The sequence below is a fragment of the Neodiprion pinetum genome, chromosome 7 (assembly GCF_021155775.2).
Source record: "Neodiprion pinetum isolate iyNeoPine1 chromosome 7, iyNeoPine1.2, whole genome shotgun sequence".
Lineage (NCBI taxonomy): Eukaryota > Metazoa > Arthropoda > Insecta > Hymenoptera > Diprionidae > Neodiprion > Neodiprion pinetum.
Genome location: NC_060238.1, coordinates 17,232,607 through 17,250,783, shown reverse-complemented (window position 1 = coordinate 17,250,783; position 18,177 = coordinate 17,232,607). Strand labels below are relative to the sequence as shown.

At 35.5% G+C, this 18,177-nt stretch overlaps 1 protein-coding gene and 1 pseudogene across 1 annotated transcript; both read left to right on the top strand.

Annotated features, from left to right (window-relative positions):
* Positions 1–7,937: 7,937 nt before the first annotated feature.
* Positions 7,938–16,224, top strand: LOC138191240 (uncharacterized). The gene is made up of 2 exons (XM_069137711.1): positions 7,938–8,133; positions 14,749–16,224. Exons 1-2 carry the CDS (start codon positions 8,112–8,114, stop codon positions 15,777–15,779), a joined length of 1,053 nt encoding a protein of 350 aa, XP_068993812.1. The 5' UTR covers positions 7,938–8,111; the 3' UTR covers positions 15,780–16,224.
* On the top strand, positions 8,214–13,164 carry LOC138191239 (uncharacterized; annotated as a pseudogene).
* Positions 16,225–18,177: the final 1,953 nt, after the last annotated feature.

Genomic DNA, 18,177 nt, shown 5'->3' with positions numbered 1-18,177 from the left:
ACCGCACCAGCGCAGCGTTATACCATATGTAAAAGCTTGCAATATAGTAATAGCTAAAGAACTAAGATCACAGGCGTGCATGCGGCGAAGATATCGTGCCCTAAATCTAATTTCTAGAAAAAGGGGGAAGGTGCACAAAAGTTGACGAAAGCTAAAGAACGGGATCATTCTGCGCAACGATCGACACCTATAAAAATGGCGACCGATCATCGGATCGTCCTCTTGGTTTCTACCACTAGATTCGTCATCTTGTTCCGGTACAGTCTCGCAGTAAAATCCTTTTGCCTTTTGCATTTAAACTTTTCGTACAACGTTACTCTGCCCAAAAGTCCAGCGAGCTTTCAGCTCCATTTTGTCATATTAATTTAAGATCTCACGCTAAGTAACTCCGTTTTTGTGACTCGAAATATTGAACTTATAAAATAAATCCAAGTTAATCAAAGTATCCAAATATATGAAAATCAGTCATTCCGTTAAATCCTCTCACCAATCTACGCTGCAAGTCATCATATCCAGATTATTCTCAGGAGGTAAGTCAATTAATTAAATCTTTTATCCAACAATTACTCCTTCCTCGGTTCGTTCGATTGGAGCGACAGAATGCCCGTTTTCCGGGGTATTTCAATACTTTATCGGTAATTGGTGACCCAAACTACTGATGTGAGTCTAACTGTAGCTGTGTGAACGATTCCGGTGTCTAACATCTGAAAATTTCCACCAGGTACCTTTCCGACGTCACAGACTCATGGAAGGAGCCCAAGGTTGTATTTTCATAGGCAGCAAAATGCTGCCGCAATATTTTGCTGTCGATTTTTCGACAAACACGAATGCCAAGAAGGCAGGAAAGCATTATCTAGAGTGCGTTCCTAAACTAGCTGGCAGCTAAAAATTTCGTAGGACACTTTGAAGCATATGCAGTAGTTACTAACTTGGTAACGTAAAAGAGATGGAAAACTGTTGACAGCACTGGGAGCTGTCTTGGGAACACGGTCTTGAGGCGTGTTGACACGGTGCTAGAAATCAGTTCTCGGACCGAGAAAAAGTTACCAGAACTCGTATCGTGTACACAGCGAACTCGGACGTAAATCGTGGATCGAAAACGCGGATGAAAAAATGGATCGCGTCCTATTATTCATCCGCATTTGCGATACACGATTTACGTCCGAGTTTGCTGTATACACGATACGAGTTCTGGTAACTTTTTCTCAGTCCGAGAGCTTGGACCGATTACTAGCACCGTGTCAACACGCCTTTATAGCGTTTTCCACTGGTTGCGCTGAGGGCGCACTGGCTCGAACAGGGGGCACTCGTTCCGTGCATGCGTCGCCCGGCATCGGGGCAAACCAGCCCCTTGACACTCACCACTGCTCGTATACTAAAAAAAAAATGGGCGCGTGTACTTGTGTACGCGCGTGAGAAGTTATACTTCTTTGGCATCATTAAAAAATACACAACATGTCAAAATCTTTTGTCACACAATGATAAAGAAAAGAAGTATATAATAAAAAACTATAAAACAAATAACGGATGTCTTACATTATATTTAAATAATCTATTAAATTTTTGTCACGAACTTTTGAAGTTATACTTCTTTAGGCGCGTTATGAAAAACTGATGAGAGTGAAATTTCAGGATGCGCGCGCATTACTGTAACACAAAATTAACAGGATGAAGTTGCCCACTCAACCGAATTCATTAAGTCTCGAAAAAAAGCTAAATATTTATCCACATGGTTTTAGTTTTTACAGTCACAACACATGTTTTATTTTCATACAAGTGCGAATTATATATGTGGCAATAAAATATATTCAGTAGTGATTTAAATTGAATATTTGGATTAATATTATTTACTATTTGTGAATATTAGTGAAAAAATTGTGCCAAAATACTTTTTCAAGTGCTCCAATATAATTGAGGTTAGTTATCCGTATGTATTATTTATTGATATAAATTAAAATATCATTACTTAATATAATTAATACTAAATATTATTAAATTATCAATGTTGAGTATTTATTATTGGTTTTTTAATATTTACAAAATGAAGAAATAAATTTAATAGAACATTTAATAAAAAGTTCGTGACAAAAATTTAATAGATTATTTAAATATAATGTAAGACATCCGTTATTTGTTTTATTGTTTTTTATTACATACTTCTTTTCTTTATCATTGTGTGACAGAAGATTTTGACATGTTGTGTATTTTTTAATGATGCCAAAGAAGTATAACTTCTCACGCGCGTACATAAGTACACGCACCCATTTTTTATTAAATGTTCTATTAAATTGATTTCTTTATTTTGTAAATATTAAAAAACCAATAATAAATATTCAACATTGATAATTTAATAATATTTAGTATTAATTATATTAAATAATGATATTTTAATTTATATCAATAAATAATACATACGGATAACTAACCTCAATTATATTGGAGCACTTGAAAAAGTATTTTAGCACAATTTTTTCACTAATATTCACAAATAGTAAATAATATTAATCCAAATATTCAATTTAAATCACTACTGAATATATTTTATTGCCACATATATAATTCGCACTTGTATGAAAATAAAACATGTGTTGTGACTGTAAAAACTAAAACCATGTGGATAAATATTTAGCTTTTTTTCGAGACTTAATGAATTCGGTTGAGTGGGCAACTTCATTCTGTTAATTTTGTGTTACAGTGACGCGCGCGCATGAATTCGGTTGAGTGGGCAACTTGATCCTGTTAATTTTGTGTTACAGTGATGCGCGCGCATCTTGAAATTTCACTCTCATCAGTTTTTCATAACGCGCCTAAAGAAGTATAACTTCAAAATTGTACGCGTCTTGTCCCCGTTTTTTAGTTCCTCTACGTGGCGCTAGTAGACTTCTGACACGCTTGCTGCCCTCGCTGACCACGCGCAAGCTCGTCAGGTAACTACTAGCGCCACTAGTGGTGGAAATTGGCGGCAGAATCGAGGGACATTTTGCGAACCACTTTTACCAGCGTATGTCAGGGGGCTGGGGTAAGCCCTCTGAGTGGAACATGCCGTAAAACGTATAAAGCATGCAGACTAGAGGTAAGGTGGCCGAACGCAATGCTAGCCAAATGGTCGGTAAAAGTGATGAACGATCCGCGTATTGTAACCACTTGGCGGCGCTACCACTGCGGGCTTCGTCAGCGCGGTGATTTTGAATCGTCGATCCTCACGTATGTATGCTATTCGTAACCAGGCGCTAGTATCGCTTGCGAATACGTCCCGAACTACAAGATCTTTCATCGCTTTCACGAACCACTTTTCGACGATTCCGCCATATGCGTTCGGCCTTCTTACCTCTAGTCTCCATGGCATAAAGGTAGACTAGATCAGCCCCCTGACATACGCTGCTGAAAGTGGTTCGCAAAATGTCCCTCGATTCTGCCGCCAATTTCCACCACTCATGGCGCTAGTAGCTACCTGACGAGCTTGCGCGCGGTCAGCGAGGGCAGCGAGCGTGTCAGAAGTCTACTAGCGCCACGTAGAGGAACTAAAAAACGGGGACAAGACGCGTACAATTTTTTAGTATACGAGCAGTGGTGAGTGTCAGGGGGCTGGACTAGCTCATCATTTCTCCTAAATCAGAAATAACGTGACGTTACTTGACCGACTGCGCGACCGTCAGTTTTTGAAGCAAATGATAAAGAAGCCAATTGAACAAGCGCAACGGTAATTTTTTGTTTGTAAATAAATGTCATATATGTTAGGCACGAGCATACAAGGGCAAAAAAAAACTGTACAATTCCACTGAAAAGATAAAAATTAATAAATAGCAAGTCAATTTGTCCCAATCTCCTGAAATATACCTAGCAGTTAACCTCTAAAAGCTGAAAAAATGTGTATCCATACTTCGATATCGGACATGCTGTGGATTACTACTATGAAATTTAAAATTTTGGGAATCTCTCCTCTATCTTTCGGCTCTAGCAAGTCATCATCACTGCTAGACGAAGGTGAAAGTAGATCTAATAAAAGAGTTGCTGTTACAGCATCTACTTAGACTCTTTCACGATCGGCAGCCATAATTGCACTGTTTTGGCACCGACTCCCGATTTTAGGGCAATATTTTACGCACTCCGTGCTAAATTCAAGCTACCAGTGGAACACGCTGGAAATACGAATCTACCGCTAGTGCGCTCTCAGTTCATACTCAGTGTAACCAGTGGAAAATGCTATTACATACAGTAGCGGGATTCCGTAACTCTCTAGCGATGATTATCGCTATCGTTAACGCCTCCTATTGACAATTGTCGCTAGTGGTGATTCTGTACGACGCAGTTAACCACATTTGTCGCTAGTTCGAATCGCTAGGTTACGATAATTGTCACTCGGCTAGCGATGGATATGAAAGTCTCGCTAAAGCGTAACGATAATCAGTGACACAGTGGACGATAGTATTGGTGCAACAACGTGTCAATGTGTTGCGCGTGAATTTTTCTATAGCCCTCAAAACAGTACTTAGATTTAAAAAGGATTGAAAACTTCATCATGCAAGTAGATATGAAGATTCACTTCAACGAGCAATTATTTTTAACATACTCCTAAGGTTACGTTGACTCAATACTCAATATCTTTCCAAATATACAAGTCCATATACCTATAAGATATCATAAGGGTTGATTAAATAATAGTATTTAATCAAATCTCTCGATGGCTTTTTAATATAAGAAAAAAGTGTGTGTCAGCTCCGACGCAGAACGAACGATAATTATGATCTATATCGAATAGAAGAAGTGGGTAAATGAACGCATCTTCCAAAATGATGAGAGAAACAAACATATATCTGTAATTATTCGGATTATTCATATAACTTTGAAAATTTACAAATTTTGAGTGCATATTCGTAATAAGTGACCGCAAAAACCCACAAGTACCCACTTTCGTTCCCGTCAAACGACTTTTTACATTTTCGGTCTGCCATATTGAATCCGCCATCTTGAATTTCCAACTTTTGAGTGCGGATTCGTAATCAGTGACCCTGAAAACCCCCGAGTACAAACTTTCGCTTTTGTCAAACGACTTTTTGCGTTTTGTTCCGCCATATTGGATCCGCTATCTTGAATTTCCAACTTTTGAGTGTGGATTCGTAATCAGCGACCCTGAAAACCCCCGAGCAGCCCTCTGACACACGCTGCTAAAAGTGGTTCGCAAAATGTCCCTCAATTCTGCCGCCAATCTCCACCACTAGTTACGCTAGTAGTTGTCTGACAAGCCAAGGTCCCTAGATTAGACACGTCAACACCCGTATTCATAGTCCTTCCTTGAGGAACAAGGATTCCTCGTTCCTCATTTCACGTTTCATAGACCTTCCTCGACAGAATAAGGAGCCTTATTGGCCTCCTTCTTTCAAGGCAGATCTCGAGCTTCCTTGAGGAAACCTTCGGCACTGCGATTGACTGTTTCGTTTTATGTAGCCAACGCTTGCGCTTGCGCTTGGCGTCCATGCACTTATGACTCGTATGACGCAGGATTACAGCCAGTCTACAGGTCAACTTCTTTGAGGTTATACACTCTCATCACCGACGCAAATTGACATTGAGAACTAGGCAGTTTAAGTTAGATTTAAATATAGCCGAGTGGCGCTTCGATCAGCAGTTTAACCACCATAAGCAATCACATATCCTTAAATATGGGAGCTTTCCAGCAACGACACAGAGCGACACTGTGTCGAACATGGTGCTTTCCAACAACGACACAGAACGACACAGTCGGACACAGCTGCGGAGCATGGTTGGACACTGTGTCGGATTCATTGCTGCCAATTTTTTAGTTAGAGATTTTAATTTCGACGCATGGTAGTGTTTATACTTATTTATTAAATGCAATGATAATCTACACGCGTTTCACAAATGTTTTTTTTTCCTGGAGCGCTCAATGATCCTAGATTTTTCGTATAATGCATGAGCGGACTCTAGTGACTGAATTAAGAACCTCAAAGCGTTCCAACAAGCACCAAGGCACAGTGTTCGACCGTGTAACACAGTGTCACACCGTGTCTCCTTGCTGGAAAGCTCCCCTTATGTCTATGGGTGCTTTCCATTTAGAGCACAGTGTGACACAGTGTACAAATATCTGTTGTAAGCGGCCAATCCGGGCAAAGGAATAGACCAGAAATGTTCACACCGTGTCATATTGTGCTCTAGATGGTAAGCATCCGTTGTCATACGAAACTTTTGGCGCATTCTCACTAATTTTTTTGCCCACACGTGTCTTGAGCTGTCTAATCTAGGGACCTTGTGACAGGCTTGCGCGCGGTTCCCTCGGAATGCATTATGTGGGTTATAATGTAAATACATACACGTATATCCCACAATTTGGGAAAAACAAATTTTCATTACAAATACAAATAAATAATAGCTTTAAATAATTGATACTTTGGAAAAATGTAGTGTTTATTCTTTGCAGCAATTATTCATGGTGTATTGCATTATACATATGCATTATACATAATATGCATGGTATAAATGCATATATAATTCATTTTTCTTATGCCTGTAAATATGCATAAAGAGGATAAAGAGGAAAGAAAAATGGACATATAAAAAAATATTTCCGTTTAATTAAATGTTGATATCGTATGTACATTCATGTCGTGTAATGTTTCGATGCTTTTTTTTTTACTTTGGTTGTTTTTTTTTTTTGTCCGGCGTTTAGACGCGTACAAAATTGTTGCATTCGCTTCGTAATCAAGCGTTGAATGATTTGAAATATAATGTCATGAGCATGATCATTACATGGAAATGATAGAGCATTATAATTGTGAACGTCTTCCAGAATGTCCTCGACAACATGCGAAGAGTAGCAATGCGCTTGAAAATTTTTTTCCAAAAAAAGTACTAAACGCCACAATCGTGTGTTTGGATGAATGGAAGTACCTCGGTGCTGCTAATTACTTAAAATAGCTGCCGGGAGAACAATGTCATTTGCATCAGATTTTAGCAAAGCGTTTTTGTATCGTAAGCATTTGACCGTATTGCAGATTTGATTCGTTAAATCTGCAGTTAAACAATACATAATACAATCAGCGACTGCAGGCATGCCATAATCGTGCTCGTTTATGTGGGTAATATTTTCGAAATCCTAATCTTCATGCAGGATAATTTGCTGCAACTTTTCTTTTATTGAATTCGAGAGCTCGATGTTAGTATCGAGATTCACGTACATCATTTTTAGATCGGCAAGTGTGACTAAAGGTTCGGTAGGTTTCTCGGTACTAATCGAACAATTGCCCGTCTTCGGAGGTTTCAAAACGCTGAACGTTGATAGGATTTTATAAATATTCAAAAACGTCGGCGTAGAAGGATGGTCGTCGCAACGATCTGCTTGTCGCACAGTACCAAAAAACTTCTGTAGAGACGAATAAATCCAAAAACCAAAAAAACATGAGTGAAATCATGTGAAAAAGCAAAAACCAAAATTCCAAAATACTGAAACCGATAAAAAAAAGGTAAGTTATTAGTAATAAAATGTGCAGATTGATATCGAGCTATGTCTCATAGTCATTCTAGGTTTACAAAAGAAAGGAATCCATTATAGAAAACTTCACAGTCGTAGACCTTCGCAAACAAACCTCCAATGGATCCTGGTTAACTCGACCTGTTAACACATACGGCAAACCGCAGTGCTATGTGAGATACCCAACGAGATCCAATATTGATTGTAATGTTACGCGTAGACCCTCCGCTGTCTGTTTCGTCAGAAAAAGATCGCTAGATAATTATTTTTTTTCGACGTGTTCCTCCAAGCATCCAACTTTTGCAGCGACTCTTGAATTATCTGTGTATATAATGTATGACGCGTCGCCATGCGCAATCGACTGTGCGATTCTCTTACCACTTGACCCGGCGCTAAGCCATCTCTCTCGTCCCTCTTACTTCGTGTATATCAGTGCATAACACTGACAATGAGCTCGGATACCTATAGTGTACACTCCATAGTGTATACAGTGTTGTTTACTACGGCACACATGACCTGTGTTTTACTTAAAAACAAATTATTTTTCTAATAATAAATATGTCTGACAGTGATAATTGAGAGAGTGAAAGTGATCAGCCTCCTGTAGAGAAAGCAAAATCACACTATGACACACTATCAAGTTATCAGTAAGTTAATTATATTTTTATAATTAAAGTGTGCATTTATCTGTGTATTAAGCACGCGTATATTTAGTGTGTTTTAAGCGCCAGCAAATGTGAAATCTACTCTCTTGGTAGCTTAAAATTCACATAAATTTCATTGCATATAATGTTTTTAAATTGATTATTAATTTTAATTAATTTTAATTTCATTCTAATTAAAATTAATGCATTAAAACAATTGCTTAAAGAATAACTTTAATAAAGACTGACAAAAATCAGCTGATGGCGTGTAGCACACGAATGTTTTTCTTATTTGTTATTAATATGAACATTAAAAAATTAAGTAATTTTCTAATCATGGTGAAATTTATATTGAAACGTTCATTATTGATATTTATAATTTACGATCTTTAGTAATATATTGCAATAACTAGCTAAGATTCTTGAGTTTACTAGTATATTAAAGCCAATTAAAATTTGTCTGTATATTTTAATAACATAGTTTTTATAAATATTTCATTACCCAACAATCATCACAGGGGTCACAAAATATTATTATTGAAACTGGACATCACCAAGATCAATTAAACACAAGACATACTATTAATGTAATGTAAGATTTTATTGATCTAATAGTACCAGAATATACTAATTTTTATTTTAGCTTCTTTCAACACTTATATATTTTTTTTTAGAATAAATAATAATAAAAAAGAACGTCAAAAACGATACAGGGAGCAGAACAGAGACAAATTGAAACAGCGTGAAGCGGAAAGAAGAAAACGTATACAATATTCACAAAGTATTGCCGGACCATCTACCTCATTAAACACGAATAGAATAGAATTGAATAATAAAGACATAATTACTGCTCAAAGTTCATCTGGTTTGGAAAAAATACAACCATCATCCATTCAAAGAAATGAGCAAGGTAATGAACTAAATGCTCTCCAAAAAAAAAGAGAACGTCAACAAAGATACAGGGAGCAGAACAGAGATAAATTGAAACAATGTGAAGCGAAAAGAAGGAGGCGTCTACAAAATGCAGAAATGATTACAGAATTATCTACTTCTCCAAATATCGAATTTACAGAAATAATTAATGATCCAATAATAGATGAAATAAGTACAAATTCTCGAAGTGTAGCTGGTTTGGAAGAAATGCAGAATGTAGTGGTTGAAGTATCTCAGCAAAATGGAAGAGGTCAATCAAGTGCAAATATTACGGAAATTCCGAATAACTACAGTCAATTTAGATACCATAAATTAGCTCATGAATATTTTAACGATAACTTTAAAAATAATGAATTTGGACATGCTTGCTCAATCTGCGATCGACTTTGGTTTGAAAAAGATTTGAAGAAACCATCTGCATCTGGAAATATAATTAACACAATAACTAACGGGCAGAACGTGGATGCATTCAAAATTTGCTCTACTTGTAAATCAGCATTAGATAAAAATAGCATTCCTAATTTGTCTGTTTATAATGGATTTCACTATCCAAAAATACCACAGCATTTACCAAAAATAGATTTCATCACTGAAAGGCTTATTTCTCCTCGAATTCCTTTTATGCAAATAAGAAGATTAAGGCACGTTCAAGGGCAATTCGGCATATACGGACAAATTATCAATGTTCCTGTTGCTGTTGATACAATGGTACGATTACTTCCAAGAGATGTCAATGATGAACATTGCATTTACGTACATATTAAAAAATTGATTCATAAAAGTAGTTTTGTTCATAGCCTAATTAGCATCGGATCAATTAAAAAATGGTTGGATTATTTGATTCGTACACCTTTATATCAGCATTACAAAATAACAGTTGATGAATCATTTTTTAATCAAGAAACACCACTGATTACACAACAGAACATTGACGAATTTAGTGAAAACATCGATATTGAACTGTTCAACAACAAACTTTGGTATGGAACGAAGAAAAATCTTTAAGATTAGCGCCAGGGCAACACAATATTCCACAGAGTTTATTATTCGATGAGCATGCTGAAGAGCTATCATTTCCGAGTATTTATATGGGACACTTTAGAAAATTTAGGGATACAGTCAAAGCTACACCTTTTATGATGACATCTAGTGAACTGTGACGTAAGGATTGTTGAGGAATCGATCCCTATCATTTGTTATATATGGCTGTAAAAATAATGAGACTGCGAGTTCGTGACTGGTTAACGATCGCGTTTAAACATGTTGGTACAGATACCAATATAACTAAGGAACAAGTTCAATCCGAAGAGTATATTCATAACTGCATAGAGTCTAATTTAGCTTTTCTACGGTCAATACCGAATTAAGTTTGGTATTGGTCTGCAAGGAAAAAAGATTTATTCGCAATGATTCGGCAGCTAGGGAAGCCAACTGCATTCATGACACTAAGCGCAAATGAAATAGGGTGGCCGGATTTATTAACATTGTTGCATAAATTAGCTGAAGAAAAAGAAGATATGCAAAATTTTATCGCATCGGAACTAAGTTTTATCCAAAAAAGTTCATTAATTAACAACAATGCTGTAACATGGGCTATTTATTTTAACAAGTTAGTTAATGTAATAATGACAATTTTACAATCAAAGAAGTTTAGTCCGTTTGGTAAGTTTAGAGTTATTAACTACTTTTTGAGGATTGAATTTCAATATCGAGGAAGTCCACATGCGCATATTCTTTTATGGCTGGATAATGCTCCCACAGATATTCTTGGAGAAGAGCAAAAACAAGTAATAGAAATGATTAACAGTTTAGTATCAGTATCAACGTCGGAAGCATCTGGAAACATAAAATTACTTACGCATAAGCATACCGTCACGTGCTACAAAAAAATTGGATCTAATTCTGTGCAAAAGTGCCGATTTGAAGCACCATTCATGCCTTGTAAATCTACAATGATTTTAATACCGATGGAAAAAACGAATCCACTTTACAAAGAACACTTGAAAAGATATAATGAAATTAGAATTAACTTAGAAAGTAATGACTATGACAGTATTGATGATTATTATGAAAGTAATAATATCAGATCAGATGAAGAATACAAAGATATACTAAGATCTGGTATTAGTAGACCAAGAATATTCTATAAACGACATCCGTCCGAAAAATGGCACAATACTTTCAATCCATTTGTTTTTAATGTCTTAAAGTCAAATATGGATTTTCAGATAATTACTGAAGAATATTCTTGCGCTGCATATGTCGTCGAATATGTAAATAAGACCAACAGAGGCATTAGCAATTTACAACGTAAAATAATAGAAGTTATGAATGAGGATCGTAAATTCGATATTGTTGAAATAACTCCTAAAATGAGTGTTGACATGCTAAATATTATTGAGATGAGTAGTCAAGAAGCTGCTTGGTATCTTTGAAGGTTACCAATGTCTAAATCATCAGTAGCGGTTCAGTATATTAACACTTGTTGGCCTATTGAACGACAGAGGATAAGAAAAACACAAAAACAAATTGATGAACTTGATGACGACTCTACTGATATTTGGAAGGAAGATTGGCATGACAAGTATCAAAAACGGCCAGAAGAATTGGAAGCAATTTCTTTAGCACAATTTGTTTCAAAATATACTAAAAATAGAAAGGAAGAGTACGTCAGAAAGAAGCAGCCTCAAGTTATTCGTTACAGAAATTATGATATGACTCAGGATTACAACGAGTACAGAAGAGAAATGGTGACCTTACATATACCATTTAGAAATGAAGACACAGAAATATTAGTAGATATGAAATTCACAACTATATATGATGAACACGAAAATGAAATTATATAAAAAAGCAAAGAATTTGAGTCAAATATTGATATTCAAAAGACAATTGATATATGCCGACAATTATGTCATGAAGGTGAGCTAATAGATGACGGATCATTGACATCAGAGACATTGCTACAAGATTTCCAGAGCCAAACCCCTTTGAGGAATTGTACAGAAATCCAAATGCTGCTGTTAATGAAGATTTAATGATAAGAGTTAATGATTAATTGAATAATCAAGCTCCTACCTAACGAGAATGAATAAAAATTAAATCTAAGAAAGACCTACCTTTCGATAAGCCGGTAATTTGTAGGATCGTGTTGCTATAGTCCTGTACAGGTCTGTAAGGTTTGTTTAAATTGTTGAGGCAATTTTATGATAATGAAAATAGGAAAAAGGTCGTACAAAATAAATGGTTTAATATGATTTAACTGGTAAAAGATAAAGTATATTCTGTACGATTTGGTGACTGAAATGTCTGATAACAATGAATGGTGATAATGACATAAAAGCCGTAAGTAACAATTTATAAAGTGTTTGAGTTTATATAACAATCCGCGCCGACGGACGAATTTATATTCAAATGCAGAGAAGCTGCAGAATCACTAAATTTGACCGTTCGCGTGTTTGAGCAAATCGTGTGTTATTTTATTCTAAATGATATTATTGTTTGATACCAAGAACATCTATCCTGAACGATGGTTATAACTAGCTGGTCGTGATTATTGTATTGTATCTCTCCTTTTAGATTATCTTAAATTAAATATATTTCCTGTTGTTAATTCTTGTTGGTTAAATCTTGGAAACAGTACGTATGATTTAATTGGGGGTAGTGAAGCTAGCCACCAATTCTAGACTTGCTTTTAAACGGATATTACAGAAGTAAATTTTTATTATAAAGGTGAAAACAAGAATTCGTTCAATGTCGAAGATTAGCACTCGGATTGACTTATCTTTAGATGTGTAGTTCGAGCGAGATTGAGAGCCGTCGGATCGTATCAGTCTGCGTCAGTAGAATTCTGGACCAGGGCCTCACCTCTAGTTCGGAAGAGTTGATGAATCGAACGATGTTGAACATCGAGCACTTAGTCTTTGTGGATTTAGAATGATACTTTACTATCGAAAGCTATGGTTGAAAGTGTCAATTTGTTGATTTTGATATATGTTAAAAATGATTCCAAAGATTATTTCTTAAAAATGATAATGAAGTTATTATTATAAGCACCTAAAATTACCTGATTCGGTTGAATCAGGGCCGAACTCAATTTAATTACGGAAAACGGAATGGCATAAAAATGTCTATTCTCGAAATGATGAGATTTAGTAAAGCACAGAAAAGATGGAAACGTAGAAGATAGTGAGTCTTTTCAAATCACAGGATAATATGAATACTCGAATTTAACGGATTAGCAAGATGCTTTAGGCCGGTCATAACTAACATTTTCCGCACGCTACTATTACTCAAGAAGGGCTAATACGGGTTGACGTCCACGCACCTTGCGACTTAACAGACGAAAGACGCGGCTTCTTGGGCCTGAGGGTCCAAGGAGCTGCAGTTGTAATAGGTTACAACAGTAATTAGCGAATGAGGTGCGAGGGCAACCTCCCGGTGCCCGAATCCACATGGTGAGCGTTACTTCACGCTCTTCGACGGTGTTCCGACGATTCTCAATCTCGTCGGTGACATATTAAAAATATGAACAAGAGATATTTACATACAATGTTCATACATTCATCCATACATCTTAATAAGTAATCTATTTTAATTTAGTTCACAATGAATGAATAGAGTAATGATCGTTTTTGCGAACTCATGAGAAGCGCTAATGAACAACAAGAAGATTTGCTTTTACACGTCATTCATCACAATTTATCTGCAGAGAAGTCACCTTTACAATTATTTTACTGGGCCAGCTGGATGTGGAAAAACCTTTGTAATAAAATTGATAATGGAAATATATAACAGATTTTCTGATAATGATGGGTTCTGCAATTGATACATTACGTGTGCTTTGACTGGTACAGCTGCAAGTAGCTATTAACGGAACCACTGTTCATACTGCATTGAAAATATCATTGTCAAAACTAATTCCGTTGTCAATAGAAACAGCACAACAATATCGATGCTTATTTAAATATGTCAAAGTTCCAATAATTGACGAAATTAGTATGATTGGTGCCGAGCTCTTAAACCAAAAAGACGCAAGACTAAAGCAAATAACCGGAAATTTTTATGAAAATTTTGGTGGGCTAGACATTATTTTTATTGGAGATTTGCGACAATTACCTCCAGTCCGTGCAACTCCAATCTATAAGCAGTCTAAACAACGGATGTTTGGACCCTTACTTTAGCGAGGATTAAAATTCTACGAATTAACTCAAATAATGCGTCAAAATAACGAAATGTTTGCTTCTATTCTCACAAAAAATGACAGTGGTATTATTTTAAATGATGATGAATTAGCCGTTATCGAGCCTAGATTTTTTACGAATGAGGAAGCCTTGCGCCGGTGTCCGAGTGGTGTACAATTATTTCATGATAATGCATCAGTTAACGCATATAACATACTAGCTTTACAAACTGAAAATAAAATAGATTCAATTGCAATGGAAATTATTTCTGGTTGTACTAATCATGAGCAGAAAGCAAATATGAGACAAAAATTACACAAGGTGTCAGTGATTGATACAGGAGGTTTGCCATACGAAATCATTTTTGTTATTGGAAAACCTTATATTATTACAACTAACATAGACGTGGTAGACGGTTTAGTTAACGGCGCCATTGGAAAGCTGGTTCATATAGAACAAAATTATGAAAATCAAGTAACTCGCATATGGCTTGTTTTTCCAGATAAAAACGAGCACGAGCAAGAAAAGCACGATAGACGTGCTGTACCTATTGTACGTCGAACTTCAAGTATATCACTCAATAATAATAAAACCATTGTGGTCAAAAGAAATCATTTTCCATTGATATCAGGATGTGCTATGACTATTCATAAGTCTCAAGGAGGTACATATGACGAGGTGGTCTATGAGTATAGTAAAAGTCGTTGTATTCCATTACTTTACGTAGCTTTAACACGAATAACAAGTATTGAAGGGTTGTTTATATGTAACAGTCAGGTTAATTTAAGATTTTATCATGGAAGAAGAGTAGATTCATCAGTTTCAAGTTTACAGCAAGAATTTAAAAGATTATCTTTAAATAAACTTACTACATTGCAAGGACTGACCACTGATTTTACGAACTCCAGAAATAAATTAAACATTTATACTTTAAACTGCCAAAGTCTCAGAAAACATACTACTGATTTACAAGATTCTATTTGTCAAAGTAGTAACTTTTTATCACTAACTGAAACATGGCTTCCTGCTGATGAATCAGTCGACTTACCTAATTTTCATTGTATAGCTAAATTTAAACGACAAAATGTTAGAGCCGCTGGAGTTGCCATTTATAAAAACAACAATACTTCACATATTACTACATTCAACATGGATCTAGTAGTTCAAAATGCTACAGACGTTCATGTCTCCCAAACATCTATTGGCGATATGTGTGCTTCGCATGTTAAACTAGAAGATGGGAGTGAATTAATTATGATTGTTATGTACATTTCACCTAATAAAAAAATGAATGACATCATTTCATTTTTACACGAGAGATTATTTCCGTACAGTCACAGAGGTTCAATAATTTTCAAAACCAATAAAGATAAACTAGCATTGATTTTAGCTGAGGATTTCAATGTAAATTTTGCAAAACATGAATCAACGCCATTAATTACGTTCCTCCAAGAAGAATTTCAATTGCAAATTAACAACAATTCAAGAGAACCTATTACCAGATATGGAACATATATTATAGATTCTTGGTGATCGGTCAATTAAGAAAACGTAATTTTAGTTAACGTTTCGACCCGGATATGGGCCCTCCTCAGAACGATTTATTTTAAAAAACTGTCAAAAATAACAAAAAAAGAATTTTATAGTATAAATCATGGTACTAGAAGTAATCGGACCTAATTATTGTAGATGTAATACTCTTAGAGCTATTAAATATTGTTGATAGTAAGACCTTATGATTAAATGAGATAAGGATGTTTTTTGGTGTTATTTACCTTTTGAATTAAGTAAGTGTAATAAGATGTAGTCGAATTCACAATTACAATTGGTGGAAACAGTGTTCTTTTGAGTGACGGTAGACAATGTCAATCTTCAAGTTATTTTATATGTGGGAGTTAAAAGTTGGTAGTCATTAATTAAAAAGATTAAAGAAGTATGTTTCTTCACAGTCAGTATGTCATAGTGTTAAAAGGTAATTAAAGAACGTCGTTTTAGCAATGAAATTAATTCACAGGTGTCAATTAAGTGGAGGTAGGCTCTTTATAATTAAGTTCTACATGTCTAACGAAAGATTGTTGGTTGAACCAATTGGATCAACAGGTGAATAACGACTGATGGGAGAAAACAATATAATCCAGAGTGAAGGTGAACCTATTATAAACAATTATACAAAAAAAACAATAAATATTTTGTAAGAAAAGTTATGTAGAAAGGACTGTAAATGGAAACGAGATAATTTTTTTTAAAAAAATAAAAATAGTTAAGGTTAAACAATATTTGTTGTGTGGGCAGAGATTAGAGGTTTGTAAATATTGCTTAAATGTTCAACGTCTTGTCTGAGATTAACGGAATTGGTATGACCTACAATGTTGCACATTTCTAATAACAGTCTTCTATAGTAATTGTTTTCTTCACAAAGGATGTTTGTGTTGTCGTAATTAAATGTGTGCTGTTTATCGATACTATGTTTCGTTAGAGCTGTGTGCCGTTCTTCAATCTCATGTATGTTGCGTTGGTGTTCCCTAATTCTAGTATTGAGATGTCGACCCGTTTGACCTATGTAGACTTGATTGCAGTCATTGCATGGTATTTTATACACGACATTAGATCGTTTGCCTATGGGGATCTTGTCTTTGCCTGTATCAAAAACTAGTTGTAGGTCTTTTGAATTTTTTCCAACAAACTTTACATTATATTTAGCGAATAAACGATTAAGTGACTCAAATAGGCCGGCTACATATGGAATGGGGATGTATGTAGTAGCAGGTCTATTGTTATCTTCAACGGAAGCAGAGTCAATATTATGGTCAAGTATGTTGTTGATGTAGGAGCGTCTCTTATTAATTTGTTGTTGTAATAGGCCATGAGGGTGATCATTCGATCTTAGTACATTGTATATGAGCGCCAGGTTTTTTTCCTGGAACTCTGTACTAGCTAGTTTGATAGCTCTGTCAACAAGGTTACAGATGGTGCCTATTTTGAAGGACAAAGGATGGTGAGAGTTAAAATTCAAGTATCTTTGTGACCATGTTTTTTTGTGAAACCAATCTGTCTTAATATTATTATTGCTGTGTATCAACAATACGTCTAGGAAACTGATGGCATTATTTTCTTCTGTTTCGATAGTAAATTGTATTCTAGGATGGTACCCGTTAAAAATATTAAGAATGTGATGTATTTTTTCATTTGGAACAGCGGTAAGAATATCATCCACGTATCGAAAGTAGAACGGTAAATTAAAACCTAGATCGTTTATGCAAGAAGTTTCCAGGTCTTCCATGACGAGGTCTGACAGGATTGGGGAAAGAGGAGATCCCATAGGCAAACCAAATTGTTGTGCATAAGTCTCGTTATTAAATTTAAAAATTGCGGAGTCAAAACATATTATTAAGGCTTTTTCAAGTTCACTAAGGGGAATTGGGATCTTATTTTCTAAAGAATCCCAACGGTTGTTTATTGCACGCAAAGCGAGATCTGTAGGAACATTAGTAAACAGTGAAATTACATCTAAAGATATTAACGTGTAATTGTCCGGGATAATCAATGTCTTAATTTTATCAACTAATAAAAAACTATCCTTAACTCTCGAGATGGGAGGTTTTATATTGGTGGTGAGCCATGAATTGATAGTTTTGGCTAAGGTACAGGTCGGGCTATTAACAAATGAGACTATTATTCTTAAAGGGACATCCTCTTTGTGGATTTTTGGAAGCCCATATGCGCGTGGAGGAACACTATTGTACGTAGAAATATTTCGATGTAGATTTTTAGTTATAAATTTAGAGGTAAACCAATTAAAAGAGAGCTTATTCACCCTATTTTGTAAGGAGTTACACAAATCATATCTAGTAATTCTATACGTAGTAGTGTCAGAAAGCTGCTGTCTCATTTTTTCATTATACGTGTCTCTGTACATAGCAACCGACGTATT